The sequence below is a fragment of the Mycetomoellerius zeteki genome, unplaced genomic scaffold (genome assembly GCF_001594055.1).
Source record: "Mycetomoellerius zeteki isolate Tzet28-1 unplaced genomic scaffold, Tzet1.0 scaffold186, whole genome shotgun sequence".
Lineage (NCBI taxonomy): Eukaryota > Metazoa > Arthropoda > Insecta > Hymenoptera > Formicidae > Mycetomoellerius > Mycetomoellerius zeteki.
In genome coordinates, this window is record NW_017256818.1 from 546,931 (window position 1) to 568,085 (window position 21,155).

Consider the following 21,155-nt stretch of genomic DNA (forward strand, 5'->3'; position numbering starts at 1 on the left):
AATGAAAGGACACCGCGAACATCACGTCCAATTACGCTTTCTCTCTCAATCGTGCGCCTTGCATTAAGGACAAAATATGAGAGCGCCCCGCACTACTTTCTCTCTTTGCGCTCCTCACCTTCTCCGCGTTTCCATTAACACGTATGTGTGCGCTTCGGTACGAGTGTGTAGTGTCGCGCGCCGAACGCTGAGGGATATCATTCCTGCCGATACATACAACGTATGGGACAGTTATCGCTAATGTTTCTCGTACATCATTATCAGTAATACCTAAAGCCGATATGAAAAGCAGCAACACAGTTACTAATGTTCCAGTAAAGAATTAACTATTGAAAAGCGTGTTTCGAGAAACGGCAGGCAAGAGAAGGAGAACGAATAGAAAAGAGAGAGGGGAAAAGAGAAAAAAGGAAATAACAATGCTGATCGTTTTCATTTTTTCCTGTTAGCTTGAAGTGTCAGTCGTCAGATTTTGTGCAACGGTGCAACAACATGGATAAGGATACGAGTGACATGAAACCAAACCCCAAAGAGAGCGCAAATGTCTTCAGTGTTCTATTTTTTTGGTTCGTCAAGACTCTCAGTAATTTGGCAAAAAAAAAGAATAAAATATCTTTGCTTCTTATCAGAAAATTTTAATTTTTGCAAAAAAAAATTCGAAAAAGACACAAAATTTTTACTCTCTTGGAAAAAAAACTTTTTTTTAAAGAAAAACAATTTTCTTTTTGTAAGTGAAATTGTATTTCTTGAAAAAGAAAATCTTCATTTTTTAAGATAAAATTTTCTTCGCAAAATGAAGAATATTTTTGCTTGTATTGCATTAATAACTTATCATCTTATAATATTCATATTATAATTACATCTTACGTTTTATATTTTACTTTGAAGAAATAAAAAAGCATTCTGCAAATTTTATCTATTATTCAATAAATCGACGTACAATTTATGTTTAGTCATATTCTTATCTTTCTCATGGTTACATTTAGAATGTTAAATTAGAAAATAAGTTTCATTTTTAGTCATTTAAATCATCTGCTCCTATTGCGTAATTAATTTAGCTCTGACAAAGTAGTTAAACAATTTAACTTGTGTAAACTCTATTAAATTTAGTTTATTAAGTGTGTACCTAAGTATGTACGATAATATAGACGCTGTTTGCTATAAAACAAGGAAAGGAACGCAACTGTCCCCCTCCGATTTTAATGAACTTTTAATATGTTATTTTCCAGACAAAAATAAGCGACACGTATTTTTTTATACGTGTCCATACGCACTTTTAAGGGGTGAAACACCCTTTAGCTATATTCGCTTCGAAAGAGAAAAATCAATTTTTTCTAAAGGGTGTTTCATCCCCTAAAAGTGCGTATAGGCACGTATAAAAAAAATACGTGTCGCTTATTTTTGTCTGGAGAATAACATATTAAAAGCTCATTAAAATCGGAGGGGGACAGTTGCGTCTCTTTCCTTGTAAGCAATTCGACCATATAGAAAGAGATTGATTTACATTTTAACATATGTTGAAGATAAAAATAATAAAATGTTGTTTTACTCAAGCATTTGCTTTGCTCCTTTGATATTTAATAGTATATATTGTATATATATCAGCTATTATTTGCCATAATATACTTGAATACGTATCTAAAGTCTTTGATTTTTTGTGTATAGTTATAATTATTGATAAAAAGAGAAAAAAAGAACCATTGCTTTAAGACAGTCTTCGTACTGTAATATAATAAAATATATTGAAAGCATAGAGATTGTTTTCGATGCGCACAGGTGGTTGCGAGAATTATTTATGACAGGCTCCAAGCGTAATTTAGAAGAATCTGACATTTATCGACCAATCAAAGCAGACGAATCCGAAAAATTAACCGATCATCTTGAAAAGTGAGTATTACCTGCGATGGTGACAAACGAATATATATTAGTAAACGCACATTATGATGCCTGTAAAAATTAAAGTTTCCACTTTTATTTTTATATGAAATAATTATAATTAAATGAATTTTAATAATTTAGATAGAATGGCGCATAAAATGTCATACCATTTAATATCTTATTAAAATTATAGCTGTAGAATGTCAGACTTTTGTTATCTGTGTAAGCAAAGAATTTATCTGTATTTCATAAAGATTAAGTGGTATGACATTTCATACAAATTTATGTTAGGTACTTTCCAGCAAGAAACACAAATGACTCAGTATAACACAATGAATCACTGCATCTTTATTGTTTGCTAATATTAAAAATGGATAAAATAGACATTGTGTTATACTGTGTTATTTATATTTTGCTGGAAGACACCATTACCTATATAATATAATTTTAATAATTATTCTATCGTGCGGCGTTATTATTTTACATCAAATATCTACTTTTTAAAGTAAGAATGCAGTTAAATACGGAAAAAGTAAAGTTAATTTATTAACAATAAATCAGTTTCATCGTCTTTATAGAATCCTAGCGCATTTTTTCCAGGTATTGGAATCGCGAGCTGAATAAACTGAAGAATTTGGAATATACCATAGGGAAAGAGGAAAGACGGGCAGAAAGTGCTACTAAAAAAGAATGTTCGTCCGAGATTGTACAAGGCGGTCCTCAAAACTTTTTGGTTGCCATATTTTATAATCGGAATCTGCACATTTATCCAAGTACATTGATACATTTATGAAGATATATCATATCATTTACTATTTGCGATACTTACAATTAGTTTAAGTGTGTTTATGATAAAAGAAACGTTAAAGAATATTCCCATGAAGAGAGAGGGAAATTGAACGATTTGTTGCGTTAGATGTCAATCTTTCGTTTACAAATAAATTAACAATGAAGAAGAAAATTGATCTAAGTAAATCTAAGATCTCTTTTTCTCTCTTCTTAGAGCCATTATCTTCAAAAGTCCGTTTGGGATTAATAGCGCTTTCCATTGGGAAAATTAGTGCAACACTGGTGCACATTGAGTGCAATTGAATGCAAACCAACAAATTTTTAATGTCAATAAATAATTTAACCCTTTTAATTACATAGTCTTTGTCATCACGATAACCTCGTAACGTTAGAAGGATTAAATTATTTATTTACACTGAAAATATGTAAACCAATTTGCAATCAATTGCACCAGTGTTGTACTAGTTTTCCCAGTGGAAAATATTATAAATTTCAACTTTTCTATTTTTAGTGCAGTGTAATACGCGTAGCAATACCGATCATTCAAGGTTGGATCATTAACTACTTCTCCAGAAATTCCAACTTGAAGTACAAGGTAGAGAAAAGCGAGGTGCTGATCTACGTCGTTTTTATGATCATCTGTAATTTCATCTCCATTCTGATGATGCACCATACGATACTGCAATCGATGCACATCGGCATGAGGATCCGCATTTCCTGCAGCTCCCTCCTCTATCGGAAGGTAATGTTGCGGATTAATTTGATCAAAGTTTTTTCTAGGGAGAAAAAAGAGCTGCTTTTTTTCTATATTTGGAAAGACTGCACTGTGCTTGCTTAATAAATAATAATTGTACAACGCGTGACGAAATTGGATTAACGCGTAAGATTTGTCAATGTTGAAATTTTTAAATTATCTGACGAGGAAACTGATTACAATGTCAAAAAACTAATTTAAATCAGTTGCTTTTGGCGTTTAAAGAAGTGACTGATCGTATTGTGTCCGTTATCTCGCACCTTTATTGTCTTTCGTTGTCAGTCATTTGCATATACTTGTTATCTATCATTCTCGAGTTTCTTGTGGAAAAATGTAGAATTTAACACGTTTAAAATGTAAAATCATAGGTCACTACGAATGGATTTCCTTTTATTTCTACAATCGTTCAGAGCATTCAGAGCTAAATTTGTGACATACATTTTACACATTTAATCATTATACGAACAATCTATTAAATAATTACGTGCAGTAACAACGCTGTTTTTCTGTGAATGTGTAATTGTACAAGTTAAAACATTCGCCAATTATTCATTAGTATAATAATTTCTTATTTTTTATCTTTGAGGCCTGTTTTGATTAAAAATTTTTTTAATTTCAATTTTCGTATTAACTGAAACTTTGAAACATTATTTTTATAATACACGCATATGTATTTTATCATAAATAAAAAAATATGACAAATGAATACATGGTGATTTATCGTACAAGCCAGATATCTTCTTCATTATGCATGTCCTTCGACTTCAACCGATAATATTTGCTGGTACCTCACGAATATGCATCGCGGAATGACACATGTCTTCCTGTACTTATCTCTGTCGAAATATAGCAGACTATTACCACGTAAATAGAGAATAAAACCTAGTCAAATGGAAAAAAACAGTTTTCACTTGTTGCAATAACAAGTAGAACACTGTTCTATAGTTTAAAATATTTCTTTTCTATTATGTTTTAATTTAAAATTTTTAAAAATTTATATCAATTAAATTTTTGTATTAATACAATTTTTTTAATTGTATCATTATTTTATGATATTATATAAAATAAGTTAAAGGTTTTTAAAATGGAATTCTTTCAGGAAAAATTCATTTAGAAAAAAGAGAATACAGTTTTTTTTAACATACTACAAACACAGTTTTTTTTAATATAATTATATAAAAGTAGACCTTGTAATTATTTATTAAAACTGTTGCAGTTATTACGATTGAATAGAGCATCTATGAATCAAACTGGTACCGGACAGATCATGAATCTTCTCAGCAACGACGTCAATCGCTTCGACCAATTAACGTTCCTGAATTACATATGGATCATGCCTTTTCAGGTCCGAAATAATTAAATCTTGTTTATCTTGTTTATCTTTTTCAATTAGAATCGCTTAAGGAGGTTGTAAGGCAAATGCAATATGTTAAGAATTACTTGAAAAAATAACAGATTATTCTAAATTGCATTTAAAAGTAATACAAAAAAATTAGAGACAGTTTATCATCTGGATCAAAATTTATATATTTCAATAAAAAGTAATATTTTTTAAATTTGTACTCTAATAGAAATATATGAAAATGTGTTATAAAATAATGATAAAAATCTCAATTTTTCTGTATAAGAGTACTTTATGAATGCAAAAATATTTATGTAAAGTTACATTGAGATTCAGATATTAATTGTTCAGTAAATAAACAAAATATTTATTTGTTATAAACTAATTGGTGAATCTCAATGAAACTTTGCATAAATCATTTTTAGTACTTAAAATATTTATATAAAAAAATTTAGATTTTTGTTATTATATTAAAAATTTTTATTTATAACAATAAAACTAATATTAAATAAAATAAATAATCTATAAAAATGTGTTGCTCAATAAAAACAGAATTTTAGTTATGAACACAACTTTCACATGTAGTTTGTTTAAATTCGTAGTTTGTTTAACCCTTTGAGTCACGCAATTAAAGGAAAAGAAAGTTTTTGAGGTCGCTGAAATCAAATCTTTTATCAGATCCTAAAAGAATTGAAATCCAAGATGATGAGCACAATATGGCGGCTTAAAAAGCAAATTAATTCTTGATTTTCACTACAATTCGCATTCTATCCTGAAAAATCCGTAAATAAGGGTTTTCTAAAGTGACTGAATATAAATCCAACCATTGAATTTATAAAAAATTGAAATACAATTTATAAAACAAATGTAAAAATATTGAAATAAAATTTGTAAAACAAACCGAATGCATATTCGTAATCAGCGACCTCAAAACATAAATATAACTCAAAACATGAATATATTCATAGGGGCTTTTTTTCACAAATGAATTTAACCTAAAAAAAGTGTTTTTTCGCATTAAAATATTTATAACAAAAAAAATACAAACAAAATGGAAAAATCAGTACATAAAAGTCGAAATTAAGTATTAATATAGTGAATAATGAAAAAAAAATCATTTTTCATTATTCACTATATTAATACTTAGTTTACATCAATTTCGATGAAATCTTCGATATAGTCTAGAAAAGAAGAGTCAAAAGGTGTGTAACAAAATACGTTACGCTCAAAGAGTTAGCCTCCTTAAATTATTAATGCCAGATCATTAACTCTGCTTAAACAGTTGCAAAGCGTCTATTGAGAAATTTTATCAACAGAATGATCACTTTAATTACTTTCATAGAATCTGTTATGTCAGATGGAGCGACAAAATGTCAAATAAAAAATATGACAAAATCTGTTTATGTACATGATTAAGAGGATCCTAAACGGAAAACTCCGACGTAGTCGCTGCTTTATCTATACTTACACACATACGATTTACAGCACGTCTGATTTACAAAATATTGATCACTACGTACTACACATCAATGTGCACACATATGAAATTTTTCTACAATATTTTCTATTATACTATACTCTTAGGCTCATTTCTAAAAAAGCACAGTATTATTCTTTCATGTAATCTCTAGTCCTCTATTGAAGCTTAATTGTTTTATACATGAAAGTATGAAACTTTTATATTATGTGTTATAAATTAAGAGAAATCGATAACAAAACTGCAGTAATTTTCTTATTTATTTTTGTTTTTCATATCAAACATCATACAATCCGGAATTATTATCTTATATATCTATACGAATTAATTCTCTTTCTGAAGAAGCATCTTTAAATCTGTAAAAGTAATACATACGAAAAAATTGGTATAAAAATTATCGTGTTAAATCAATAAAGCAGACGACTTTAAGATCCTCTTAACAGAAAATTGACGTTTAGCAGAAATCGAACGGATTTGCAGCTAGTATTTACACATAATTTGATCCAGATTGGTAGTACAAATCCAGCAGAATATGTTCGAAAGCAAATTCTGCTCGATCTGCCGTTAATCTGCCGTTAAATTACATGGTCTGTCAATAAAGTTTTCAAACTGCAGCAATAAAAACATAGACATCTCAAATAACAAAATTTATATTTTATCTTAACATAGACATCTCTCAAATAACAAAATTTATATTTTATCTTTCAAAGTAGTCTATCATGACAACAAGACACTTCGTACTTCATCTTTGTTATGTAAAACTTTTGTAAGTCCGTATTGATGGAATGCTATATTTAGAACAGTTGTCATATTCTTTTGAATATCCTCGATATCATGAAGATTTCATCATATTTTTGAATTTTGAAAACAGCATGAAAGCCAAAAAGCTATATTTCGCAAATAAAACGGGTGACTGATCGGTCAAGAAAATTGCATAAATTCTTCCTATTCACAAAGGAATCATCATGAAGTAGTTTTTTTGCCAAGAAAGGGATTGTTGAGATTAGCCATCTACTTTTCCAGACAACACACATGTTCAAAAATGAATAATACAAGACATCTTACAAACGCCTAAAAGACGTTTTAAAGACATTTTTTAAAAAGACGTATAAGACATATTTTTATATATATATATATATATATAAGACGCGTCTTATGTCTCGATTTTAAACTTTGTTATCTGGATTATATAATATTAGCCGGATTCTGTTTTTTAACACTTCATGCTGTTTTCAGAGTTCAAAAACATGAATAATAAAAGATAAATATTTTTCAGACATCAAGAACATTTAGAGGAATGTGACAAGTGTTCTGAATAGTATTTCAATTACGGACTTTAAACAAAGTTTTAAGGCTTTGTATTAAAACATATTACATTTTATTTAGCAAATATTTATTTTCCGTAAATAAATATTTACTAAATAAAATGTAATAATAGGTAAATCAAATTAATGGTTCTTGTACCAATAAATATATGTTTACGCATTTAATAAATATTCAACTGGTACTATTCAAACAAATGTTTATTAAAATTTAGTACATTTTTCTCTCAGTGTAGTTAACTTATAGAAAATCCATACATCTATATATTCATTCTACAATCTTCAAATTAGTTTATGTTGTAAAGACATAGGATCTTTTCCTTTTTTCTTATTTGGATGTTGCTTTTCAAGAACTATCTGTTGGGTTTTTTCACAGATCATAATTATGGGAACAATAATGTGGCAAAAGATCGGTATTTCGGTTCTTGTCGGTATTGGATCGCTGTTGATTATCGCTCTAGCACTACAAGGAACCTTCAGTTTGCTGAGCCATAGAATCAGAGCCATGATTGCGCCACTGACTGACCGAAGAGTACAGTTGATGAGCGAACTTGTAGCTGGGATACAGGTATTTAAGATCTACCATTTAAGATCTAGCTTCGACCGGTATAAAGCTCTAATTTATCGATTGTGTTTCTCACATATACGGTCTAAAAATGATATTATTCCTGATTTACGAAATAAATTCCTGTTCTGTCCTATTTCTGTTCTAACAGTATTTCTGAGAGTCTTAAAAGATCACTTTTATGTCACTTAGCTTATCAACCGGAGATTTCAGAATGAAGATCGATCGCAAGTTATTTTTTGTGGAAAACATGAAAATATTTGCATATGCTTTTGCTTTTTTTTACTTAAAATGGTTTGAAATGTTTATTTTAATATGTTTTAAATAAACATTGGTTATAAATTGTTTGTATAATAAACGTTATTTTGTTATCAGTTACTACGCAACCGTTATCGAGAAAAACTTTAATAACCGTTATCAAATTTAGAGAGTAATGATAATGGACCAGACGTTCATTTTCTTCGAATCATAATTTTGTAAGCCCATAATGTTTAAGATCCTAATAACTTAATCGATAACTATTAAATCGTTTGCAACTTAATTTGTCTGCTACAGGAGTTGTTCAAAAATAAAACGTCTAATTCGGACAATTATAATTGTTTCTTTAGACTATTAAAGAGTTATAGCATAATTATCAGACAATTACGATTGTCTGCTCAAACTATACTTTTATATCCTTAATAAATTTAATTATGATAATTATTAAGTGTTTAATGATGATTGCTTTTAATTGATACATTCTTCTGGATCTAACTGCCTTATTACAATATTGAACTGTTAAGGATCTAAAAGAATACTTTAATTGCAGATGATAATCTTTCAACAGTTGTAAAACTGTTTTTTTTATTGAACGCAACCACTATTTCAAGACCGAATAACTATTTACAAGAGTAATAATTGTTTAATTAGTCGAACTGATCGATAATTAGTCAAGTTGTTTTCTTACAGTATTATGGTAAATAACATTGTATTTCTGTTTTTCAACATCTAAATGGTGATTTTTATACACAGAAAATAAAATCTTTATTTAAAAGAAATTCTGCAAATTTAAACAGTGTTTCCAACTTTTTTGTTTTACGTTACGGCATAAAATACATATGAATCACTATTCAAGTATTGAAAAACGGAAACCTCGTATATCAGTGTAAGTAAATTTTTGGTATTCTATTAATATTATCAATAAATTTTGTTATTTTAATATATCATTCAAAATTACATAAAAAGTAAAAGAAGGTTTATACTAACATATTTATTTTTGTATATTAATTAATTTATTTTTGAATTAAAAAATATTTAATTTCTTATATTCACATAATGTATCTTACAAATTTGCTTTATTAAGAAACTCAAAACGGAGTTTCTAAAAATTAAACATTTTTTTTTAATGTAAAAAGCCTATAAGAAACGTCTTGGTGAGAAAAATTGATCGAGACTTGTTCTATTATATTATTAATAACCATTTAATCAAATAACTGTTTAAATAACCGGTTATTTTAAAGCAGCACAATAATTGTTATAACCATTTAGTAAAAATAACTGTTCAGTTCATTATTATAAACTGTATTAACTGTTCCTGCACTTGATTCTGTTAGCTCTTTCTTCTAAATATTTTATTTTTAAACGACCTAGATGAGTGACTAACGTTTAAATGTCAATTAAATTTTACAGTAAAATTTTGTAAAACAAATTTACGAGCTCATAACTTTCATTTCAGATAGTGAAGATGTATGCCTGGGAGAAACCGTTCAGCAAGATTGTTTCAGTGACCAGAGAGCTAGAAATCAAAAAGATCAAATTTTCGTCGTACGTGCGCGCAGCATATTTGGCAATCATAGTTTTCACCGAACGATTAACTCTCTATTTTACTCTGATAACGTTCGTCCTAATGGGGAATGATCTGACTGCCGACGTGACCTATGAAATGTCAACGTATTTCAACATGCTTCAACTTACCGCCGCGTTGTACTTTCCGCACGCGCTGATAATGCTGGGCGAATCGATGGTGTCTTTAAATCGATTGGAGGTATACGATTATTTTCAAATTCGCGAAATAAACTCTTAAATCCACAATCTTTTCCATATCTATTGCCACATACTTGCTAACTAAAGTCAGTTTAATTTTTACAGGACTTTTTGCTGATGGACGAAGTGAACATGGGACGCTCGGAGAAGACATCGCAGATACAATTTAAATCTCAGAAATCAAACGAAGCAGAGAATGAAATAGATAGATACATCTCGAGAAATGGGAGTATCGGTCTTTCCGAACTTCAAGGATTACCTGATCTTCCGGTCTACGTGAAGCTTCAGCGTGTTTCCGCCAATTGGATCAGTGGCCAATTGCCGCCGACTTTGTGCAACATCAGCTTAACCATTAAGCCGGGTCAGTTATGCGCTATGGTTGGCGCCGTAGGTTCCGGTAAATCGTCAGTGTTACATCTGCTGCTGAAGGAACTGAATCCCGGAGCGGGTTCAGTGACCCTCTCTCAGGACCCTTCGAAGAATAATTTTCAAGGCAATTTATCCAATGGTTATTTCACGAGTAATCCAAATCTGCGCATCTCCTATGCCAGTCAGGAACCCTGGCTCTTTGGGGGTACAGTGAGAGACAATATACTGTTTGGCCAGCCCTATGACAAGGCCAGATACATGCAGGTAGTTGTCATGATCCAAAGAAATTGTTGCGGATACTGTACAGTGTTTATGCATTCCTGAGACTTGTAACAATTTTCAGATCCTTCAGTATTCCGCATCAATCATTAAACATGAATTACATTTTTAATTGTAATCGGAATAAAAGAAGATATCTCTTAGCAAGTGTTATACATTTTTCTGAATCTTTAATCTTTCTATGATTACATTTAGATAAAAGAAAAATGTCTAATATTTTCCAATTTCAAACTTATTAACTTTTTCTAATGTTTTAATGTTTTTCATGTTTTAATCGGTTGGCAAATGTTTTAGGTGGCAAGTGTGTGCGCTTTGACGCAGGATTTCCAGCAGTTTCCACAGGGAGACATGACATTGGTCGGTGATAGAGGTGTATCCCTATCTGGAGGCCAAAAAGCACGAGTTAATCTCGCAAGGACGGTTTATAGACAAGCGGATGTCTATTTGTTAGACGATCCCTTGAGCGCGGTGGATACTCGCGTTGCTAGGCATCTCTACGGGAAGTGCATCACCGAATATCTTCACGGTAAAACGAGAATACTCGTCACCCATCAATTGCAATTTCTCAAACGGGCGGATCACATCGTCGTGTTGGATCGAGTGAGTCATATAGAATATTCTTTAATCATCTTTAACTTGAAAAATTTTTAATAAAGAGGAAGGGAGTCAAAATGACATGTTCATGTAAAATTCGAAATTATATTAACATAATTAAATTTAAAATTGATAAATCTTTCGATCTCAACATTGGAACATCCTCAGTGTAATAGCAAAAACTCATTTTAAGTTGCTTAACAAATAGTTCAAATACATTGCTGGTAAAATGCTATCGTTTGAAGATACACACGCTTGAAGATAAGTGACAGAGTTTTATCATCAGCGTATTTAAACTACTTATTAAACAATATAATTACGCCGTTGGTAACACGCTGTTATTTATCATCAAGCGTGCGAACCTTCAAGCGACGTTTTACCAGCAGTGTAATGTTTGAACTATTTGTTAAACAAGTTAATTTTTGTAATTACACTGAGGATGGTCCAATTTTGGAATCGAGACGTTTGCCAATTCTAATTTTAATTATATTAATATAAATTTTACAAACATCTCGTTTCGGCTGAGTATCTTTTTTTATTTTATTTTAAATTTTAATTTGTTGAGACATATTAATTTACGATTTTGAAAATTTTTCTTATAATTTTTTGTAATTTATTAGAGTTTCTATATTTTAAATTTGAGAATTTTTTCAGAATTTATGATAATTTCATAATTTTTTAGAAGAAGAACCAGCACATATGTTCAAAATAAGAACATAAGAGATCTTAAAGGCATCTTAAAGATATCTAATTTAAGAAATTATATGATATGATGTCTAAAAAATGTCTTAATGATGTCTTTAAGATACCTTACCTCAATTTTGGACATGTTGCCTAAAAAGTGTAAAAATAGCTAAAATTGGCCCAAATCGATATCTATAATAAAAAGCAATTTTACAATATTTCTTTATATATAATATGTAATTTATCACAATACTGTTAAAAAACAACTTATCTAATTTACGTTTACTTCAACTAATTAAACAGTTATTTCTTTTGTGAAAAGTTTTTCGATCAAAATGTTATTTACGTTCAATAAAGAAGCAGAAGTTTTGTAATTGTTGAAAAACTGATTGAAGAATTTTTTTTAGATCTTTGATATTAGTCCAGAAGAATAGATAGATCCAGAAGAATGTACCAATTAAAAGCGATAATCATTAAGCCCCTATTTACCTCTGATTTGTATTAATTTAGATAAATACAATTTAGATTGTATTAATCATCTATCAATGATTTGAAGATATATTTTACTACCGATAATGATAATTGTTTCAAAATTATAATAATTCTTTAACCGAACAATTATGAAGTTAAATATTAGCTTTACAGTTCTTTTAATAAAAAATTATAAGAAATTTTTTAATTCATACATAAACTTTTAAATTCAAAAGTTTAAAATTTATAAGTTAATTATATATTGAATTAGAAGATTTTTGAGAGTTAATAACCTTCAGATTAAATATTTTACTATAATTCCTGATTTTTTTACTTAAGGGTTTCGTGAAGATGCAAGGAAGCTATAATGAAATAGTAAAATCAAATAAAAATTTCATTGGGATGATGGACAATTTAAATCACGAAGCGCAGAAAAAGGAAGAGGAAATGAGAAGAACTTCGGAAATGTCTAGGAGAATCACGATAACGAGACGGATCTCGAAACTATCGATTGCAAGTTCCATTATTGTAAGTTAATAGTTCATTTATAATAAAAAATCGTAGAAGCAAAATTATTAATATGTTATTTTTATCTAATATAAAAATATAGACTCGCAATACAACAAAATAATTGAGAAAGATCTGGTTGGCATATGTTCGTATTAATGATATTTTAATTAATAATTAATAAAGCCAAGTAAAAGGAAATTAAATAAGTAGTATTTCGAGAGAAGTTAAGTGGCTTTTAAATAACTATTAATTTTCTTAATATTATTTTCTTAACTTCTTAACGAGACTAATTTTATTAAATTGCGTCTGTTATGAGGGACATTTAAATAATTAGATTGTTATCGTGCCATCGTGTAGCACTCGGACATTGATGATTCGGATTATGTGGAGAACAGCCCGGAAGCCGAGATGACGGCACATGGTCAAATATCTGGCAGAGTATACAAGGAATATCTACATCACGGTGGCAACTATTTCATGCTAGTCACACTGCTGCTACTCTTCATCATTAGCCAGATCGTCACCACCGGGAACGATTATTGGCTTTCATACTGGACCACCTTGGAGAATGTCAGGCGTATTGGAAACACTAGCGACACACAATTCGCGAACATGTACCACAACAGCTTCCTTGGGTCGATTTTCACGCTGAACCCGGACGGTCTCCTCAGTTCTTTGGATGCCATATACATATACACATTCTGCATCATCGCTTGCACGGTTACCACACTGTTGCGCAGCTTTATTTTCATGAAGGTCTGCATGAACTCGAGTTGTAACTTCCACAATGCCATGTTTTCCAATCTGTTGCAAGCGCGCATGTCCTTCTTCCACACTAATCCTTCCGGTGAGTAAATATTGTGAGATCTAATAGGTAACGATAATCGTGCTATTGAAAAAATTTGGAAAAATTCTTTAGTGTAATTACAGTTTTTTTTAAAACTCTTATATAACTTGTCTGATTTTTTTTAAGAATTTCTGTATAATTTTAGAAAAATATTTTTTAGATTTTTTTTATTCGAATTGAAACACTTTTTAAAAGTGCTGAGAAAGTCTACAAAAAGTCTTTTGAATTCTTTGTTTATGTCAATTCTAACAAGGAAATATTCTAACAAGGAAAAAATTGTTCTCTTTTATAAATTTAAGATACGAAGAATTGTTAAAAATATTATGAAAAATTTTTTAAAAGTATAAAATTTTGAATTCGGATACAGAAAACGAGTATATTTTCGTTGAGTTCGATCTTAGTGAGCTGTAAAAATTTATTATCGTTATCTATGAAGAAATAAAACATGACGATTGACATTTATAGTCGCTTTCCGTTATTCATAATATCAGAAATATGAATCATTGAAATTATATCGATTTCGATTCCTGGACATCAACTTTTAATTTTTTTTTTAGATCTTGCTGAAAGTTAGCGATTTTTATGTTCCAGGGAGAATTTTAAACAGATTTTCGAAGGATATGGGAATCATGGATGAATGGCTACCCAAAGTGATGTTGGAGGCACTCCAGGGATCCTGCGTAGTGTTCGGTATAATGATCTTGGAAGCGATAATCATTCAATGGATGCTGATATTCATAGCGATAGTGATCGTCTTATTCTTCTTCATGACGAAGTTCTATTTGAAGACCGCTCAGAATGTCAAACGTCTCGAAGGCGTAAGTAAGTACTGGAGCGAGTAATCCTACATCAGGAAAAAGAACAGTATATGTTAAATCCTTGACGTCTAGATTCCTGGATCGTTTAAATGCAGAGTTGGCAAACGTTACTACTTTGTCGTTACTTTTTATAGTAAACAATTTGATGACGATGTTGCAATTTTTTATGACGGTAACGCTAACTAACTAAACGCTAAGGTTGTACTAAGGGGGATCACTTTGAAAAGTAACTTGTCACTATTATGCATTACACTGAAAAAGTTATAAGTATAACGAGTAACGCGTAAATGTTACGCGTAATGTTATTAAAAAGTAACGCGTTACAAATTGGGAGTTATTTTTTTCAGTATTTTTTTTTATTTATTATTTATTATAATCCTTGCCTTGCGGCTTTGGATGACTTCCAGTCTACATTTTCCACACTTTTTCTTACCAAACTAATACACATGACTATTTTACAACACTCTGAATACATAAAGGTGTAGTATATACACACCATAAAGATACAAGACACAAGACTTAATACATTCATTCCAACAAAAAACAATCACGTACAACTAATTTTTCCTATAGAAATCTACATATGCTCTGCTTTTAACTATTGTTATTTTCTGATTATCTACTTAGAAACATCTCTTGAACTGTATTTACATTATACTTAATCTACTTTACTTTTTACTCTACTTGTGTACTATCTGGGATTGGTCCTCACTCTTGTTTATTTTTCTTTTTTTTTTCCTCTCCTCTGCTTCCTTTCTTGCCTTGTCTATCCTCTTCATTATCTCTATCCCTTTACCTTCTTCTCCTATAAATTCTTCCGTTATTTTTTTCAGTAACGAATAACTTTTTCAATCTATTACAAGTAACGATTGACTTTTCTAACTCTGATGTTAGCATTACCATCATAAAAAATTCACAATGTCATTACCAAATCGTTATTATAACAAGGTAACGATCAACAAAGTAATGGTGTTACAAGTAACGCATTACTTGCCAACTCTGTTTAAATGTTACCATTAAATTCAGACTTTGAAATTTTTATTTCTTTCGAAATCTATGAATTCTAGAAGTTTTTGAATTTGCGTTTGCGTTTCCAGCGAAGAGCCCGATGTTCTCGCATGTGAACGCCACGTTGAATGGATTGCCGACGATCAGAAGCAGTGGCGTCGGAATCGAGAAGATGATGCGAAAACAGTTTGATATGTTGCAAGACCGTCACAGCGGCACGTGGTACCTCTTCTTAACATGCGCGTCGGCGTTTGGTGTCTTTACGGACCTAATCATATGCCTGTTTCTAGCTTGTCTTTGTTTTTCTCTAATACTAATAAATGAAAACGGTAAATTATAATAAATTTATTCGTGTAAAAAAATTCTAGAGAAAAAATGGTTAAAAATTAGATAGGTTTTTATTACTGGTCAGAAATTACATAGGTTTTTCTGACTAAAATTAATTAGATAGAACTTGTTCAAAAATTATCTAGAAAATATCAACTATTGTTTGATGGCCAATCACTGGCCATAAATTATATATGAAAAAACAATAATTAAATATTGGCAGTTTCTGTTCAGCAAATACTTCAATAGAAAATACTGGATAGTGTTTCTTGACAAATTTTTGTTAGAAATTAGGTAAAAAGAATGATAAATAAGTTCTGTCCAGTTCCTTCAATATATTAAGGTTTCTTCAATATACATATATTGAGCTTCTTCAATGCACATATTGTGTTTCTTCAATATATTGAGATTATTTTTAATTATTGTTCATAATTTTCTAAGAATTTCGTAAACATGCAAGAAACTGCAACGAATTAATAGAATCAAACAATCTTTTGATATTTAAGCTTCAGTATGTTTGTCCTTATTGCTATCGTGATTAATATTTAAAAATATATATTTGGATAATCTCGAGAGATCTTCGAGCTATTCAAGTCTTCTTCATTGATCTTCATACTACAGGTAGTATAACTGACAGCCAAGTAGGTCTGGCAATATCGCAATCGTTGATTCTGATCGGTTGCTTGCAATATTGCATAAAACAATCCACTGAGACAATGTCGCTGATGACTTCCGTGGAAAGGATTTTCCAATATACAAATCTTCCCAAGGAGGAATCCATTACATCGAATAATCCACCACCACCTACATGGCCATCCCAAGGACAATTGATCTTGAAGAACGTCAACATGAAATATCACAAAGATGATCCACCAGTTTTGAAGGTATAAATAAACCGACTGTCTATTCTTGCAAACATTTTTTGTATTTTATCACGTAATCGTGCTTTATAGAATCTGAACGTATCCATCGAGCCTGGCTGGAAAGTTGGAGTGGTTGGACGAACTGGAGCCGGCAAGTCCTCCTTGATCTCGGCGCTTTTCCGCTTGTTCAATGAAGATCTTGAAGGCGAGATCAAAATCGATGGCCGGGACACAAGCATGGTCGGTCTGAGTGAACTGCGCTGCAAGATCTCCATTATACCACAGGAACCTGTGCTCTTTTCCGAGAGTCTACGTTATAATCTGGATCCGTTCAATCAGTACGACGACATGAAGCTGTGGGAGGTGCTACGGCAAGTCGAGCTGAGTGATGTCGCGTTGGACCACGATATCTTCTCTGGCGGTCATAACTTCAGTGTCGGCCAGAGACAACTCATATGTTTGGCTAGGGCCATCCTGAGGAACAATCGCTTGCTCGTTCTCGATGAAGCCACAGCCAACATTGATTCGCAGTGAGTCTCGACGATTTTTTTAGTAGTAAGATTTTAAATATCATTTTGTGAAGGCAAGCGGTTTTGATTGATTGATCATTAATGAATCGTTATAAATTATTGTATCAATAATTCAAATATTCTATTAGTAGTTATTAATTATATTATTAATTTTGTGAATAATAAAATATTTCCGTAGTGTGTTAGGATACAATGAACATTTCTATTGTGATAAATGTAAGATTTCAAGAAAAACAAATTTAAAAACAACAGATTTTTCAAATTGGATTAGATCAGATTTCTGGCAAACATTTATGTTTTGTATTTATAATATCATAAACGCACGATTTCTGAATTTAACATATTTTCGAATTTGTTCTTAATTAATATCTCTATTTCTAGTACCGATGCCTTAATTCAGGATACAATAAGAAGCAGGTTTAAAGAATGCACCGTCATTACAATTGCACATCGTTTGAATACGATTATAGACAGCGATCGGATTATTGTAATGGAGAACGGATCTATTGTGGTAGGTTTTCTGTTTTTATAAAACGTGAATATGTTAGTTATTTCGACAGCGAAAAGATATAATTTTGTATATGTAACTGTTTAAAAAATTTATTCATAATAGTTCCTATTAATAGTATAATATAAATTCGACTTTTGAAAAAAGAATACATATATATATTTAATAAAGAGAAAGAAGAGTATAACCATCGTAAAACGGACATTAAATGTTCACATTTTTATAATCAGAATTCTAAAGAAGTTAAAATTAAATCAATAAAGTTAAATCAATAATCTTACGTAGTGTGAAATACGTGTAAAAATTTGATGTTTTCAAAAACACAATTCTTTTTTATAATTCACGACATGGCTTTCTTTCCTCTAAAACTTTTAGAGTGACTCTCACTCTGAAGAGTGAAATTTTAATCTTCAAAATTGAAAATTAAACCACTCTTTTTTAAGACTGGCTCAATTTTCGCTCTTTATATATATATATATAGTGTGTGTGTATATATATATATATATACACACACACAAAGAATAGCTAAATTTTTAAGAAAATCTTGTAATTAGAGAGAAGTTTCCATTTGCAAAGATAATCAGAATTGTTACACCAATAGGAATTCGGTTGCCCGTACGGACTGTTGCACGATAAACCAGACGGCTACTTTTCACAAATGGTAGAGAAGACTGGCAATCAGATGGCGGAAAGTCTTTTGGAACAGGCGAAGAAGGCTTGTGAGAAGAATAACGATCATCGTGAATTAAACTTATCGGCACAAAATATCGCGAACGAGAGCGATACCACAATCACAGAACAATCTGCTTTATAGTTTTTTCTATCAAGAAAATCTTTTTTAAAAGTACAGGATCCAGCAGAGAAATCTGTCGCTTTCATAAGGACTGTATTCGGTCGACGGTGACGGGGAACGTATCACGTTCTCACTGCTGGGGTTCAACAGTTCATATACCTTTATTTTAAAGTAACTATACCAATATACTATATGGAGCATTGAAAAAGATATATAGTTACGGAAACCTGATAATTATTAAAAATTTCGTATATATATATAAATACACTGACAAAAATTTACTAAATTTTAGTAAATATTTGTTTCAATAGTACTAATAAAATATTTACTAAATGTAAACATATATTTATTTGATTTAAGCATAACTTTTTTATTTCGAGTAAATACTTATCAATACTTATTTACTGTAAGTAAATATTTCGTTAGCACTATTGAAATTTTCAGTGTTAAACGCGATTGAGAATATATGCTGTTAGACGCCATTGAGAATGTGAATCCTCATCAATATCAGTGAAACTACTACTATCATAAATTACTATCATAAAAGCGTCACGTTTCTCTGTTGATTGTTATTTTATACCTATAATATATGTATATATGTATATCCACTTATTCAGTCAGTAAAACGTTAGCAGAATATCGATAGACTGGAAATTTGAATAGAAATGTCAGTAGATTGACATAAAGTGCGGTCGCATTCTGGTCCCGACAGAATCTGTTCATATAATCAGACAGCAGATTGATGACAGAAACCAAGCAGTATCTGCACGCGCGGAGCAATTTGACAGACTGGCAGTAGAAATCAAGCAGGAGCTGCAAATCCTGCTCACTCTATGTCAGTTTACTATTCAGATGGTTAAATCTGTCGAAAACAAATGTCATAAAATCTTGCTACAAACTTTGAAGACAAAAAGGTGACAAAATTTGATGCAAATTTTGTTATACTCAAAGCTGTCAGCAAATTGAGATGACAAAATAATTAAGGAACATATTCGGCAAAATCCAAGCGAAGCTTACAAATAATCTAACAGCAAATCTAATAGCAAATGGACAGCTAAAGCTGAGCAAACCTTGCTAATCTGACTTAACGGTAAATTGTTGACAAAAGTCGAACAAAATTTGCTGATATAAAACCTGACAGTAAATTGTCGGCAAAAATTGAGCAAGATTTGTCATTTTCATATGCGGCTCCGTCACGAAATGGATTTGCTTTTCGTAAGAAGATCCAGGAGAAGATCCTATCAGAAGACGTATGCAAATCAAATTGGCGAGTCCACTGGAGATCCCCAAACTCTTTCGACGTGCTTTCTGGGTTTCCGAATGTTTTTTTAACTATTTTATAACTTTGTCGTGTGTATTTTAGAATGTGATGCTAATCAAAAATGTTTCAGCAGTAAAACTGAATTGTTTGTATTTGGCATCATTCCGTTGGCATATCTTGCTACAGATTGTATATATTTGGCGCCATTTTGTAAGCATGTTTGACGACAGATCTGGTCTGCGTTTGGTGTAGATCTGTCATCATATTGTTATTATCAAATCTGCTCTCTGATATTGACTTAAATTTGACTTCAAAATATGTTCTTCAGATATTGTTTATATTGCAAGCCTATTGTGGATACAATAATCTCTGGTTTTGGTACTTAATTCCATTGGAATTTGGTGTCAATTTAGAAACAAAATGTTTGTTGGGTATAGGGAAATACTACAGTATATATAACATATACTGTAGTATTTCCCTAGTTTTAGATATTGCGATCTTTTCAAGCTACGGTCCACTTGAAGTTACAAATGCTTCGAAACATTTTTTGATCAATTAATAAAATTCTTTCTTCCGATTGATCAGTCAAAAGCTTTAAAGCATTTGTAGTAGAGATCATGGTTTTGAATGTGTATTGGAGATACAAGCTGTGTCTAAATATATTCGTGTTTCAATCCGTGTGATTTTTAATACACAGGTACATGATACTGAAATGCACGAGTGTATCACACGTGTATCAGACGTGAAATACACGGTTTGAAAGGCGTATATTAGTTCGTGCTTTGCCGGTGAAAAGTTGGAAAGTCGTGAAATTTTCAGAATTTTAACACGACCTGTTTCTGGTCTTTGCGAAAAAGACCATTCGATGGGGGGTGACAAATATCATATAAACTGTTTCAAAGTAGAAGTTTCACTCTTTAAAACGCACGCAGAAAAATCGTCCTGCGATCTTTGGAAGCGGAGATACAGTTTCTTAAAAATCGGCAAAATTTGTATTTTAGGTTTTAGTGATCTCCTAATTGTGCGCAGTATAGTACAAACATAATATATTATTATAAATTACAACTTGCTTCCTTATTTTTTATATATTTTAGGATTTATTCAAAACATACTTCACAGATTACATTTAAAAATTGCATTCAAAACG

The 21,155-nt window shown here is 30.9% G+C and overlaps 1 protein-coding gene across 1 annotated transcript; it reads left to right on the forward strand.

Annotated features, from left to right (window-relative positions):
• The first annotated feature begins 489 nt into the window (after window positions 1–489).
• Window positions 490–18,940, forward strand: LOC108721861 (multidrug resistance-associated protein 4). The gene is given in 18 exon segments (XM_073512023.1): window positions 490–563; window positions 1,774–1,884; window positions 2,476–2,527; window positions 2,529–2,648; window positions 3,176–3,406; window positions 4,635–4,763; window positions 7,936–8,127; window positions 9,839–10,147; window positions 10,252–10,779; window positions 11,089–11,394; window positions 12,883–13,071; window positions 13,411–13,900; window positions 14,492–14,722; window positions 15,816–16,055; window positions 16,675–16,937; window positions 17,007–17,446; window positions 17,828–17,957; window positions 18,556–18,940. Coding segments are annotated over 18 exon segments (4,248 nt in total). The 3' UTR covers window positions 18,769–18,940.
• Window positions 18,941–21,155: the final 2,215 nt, after the last annotated feature.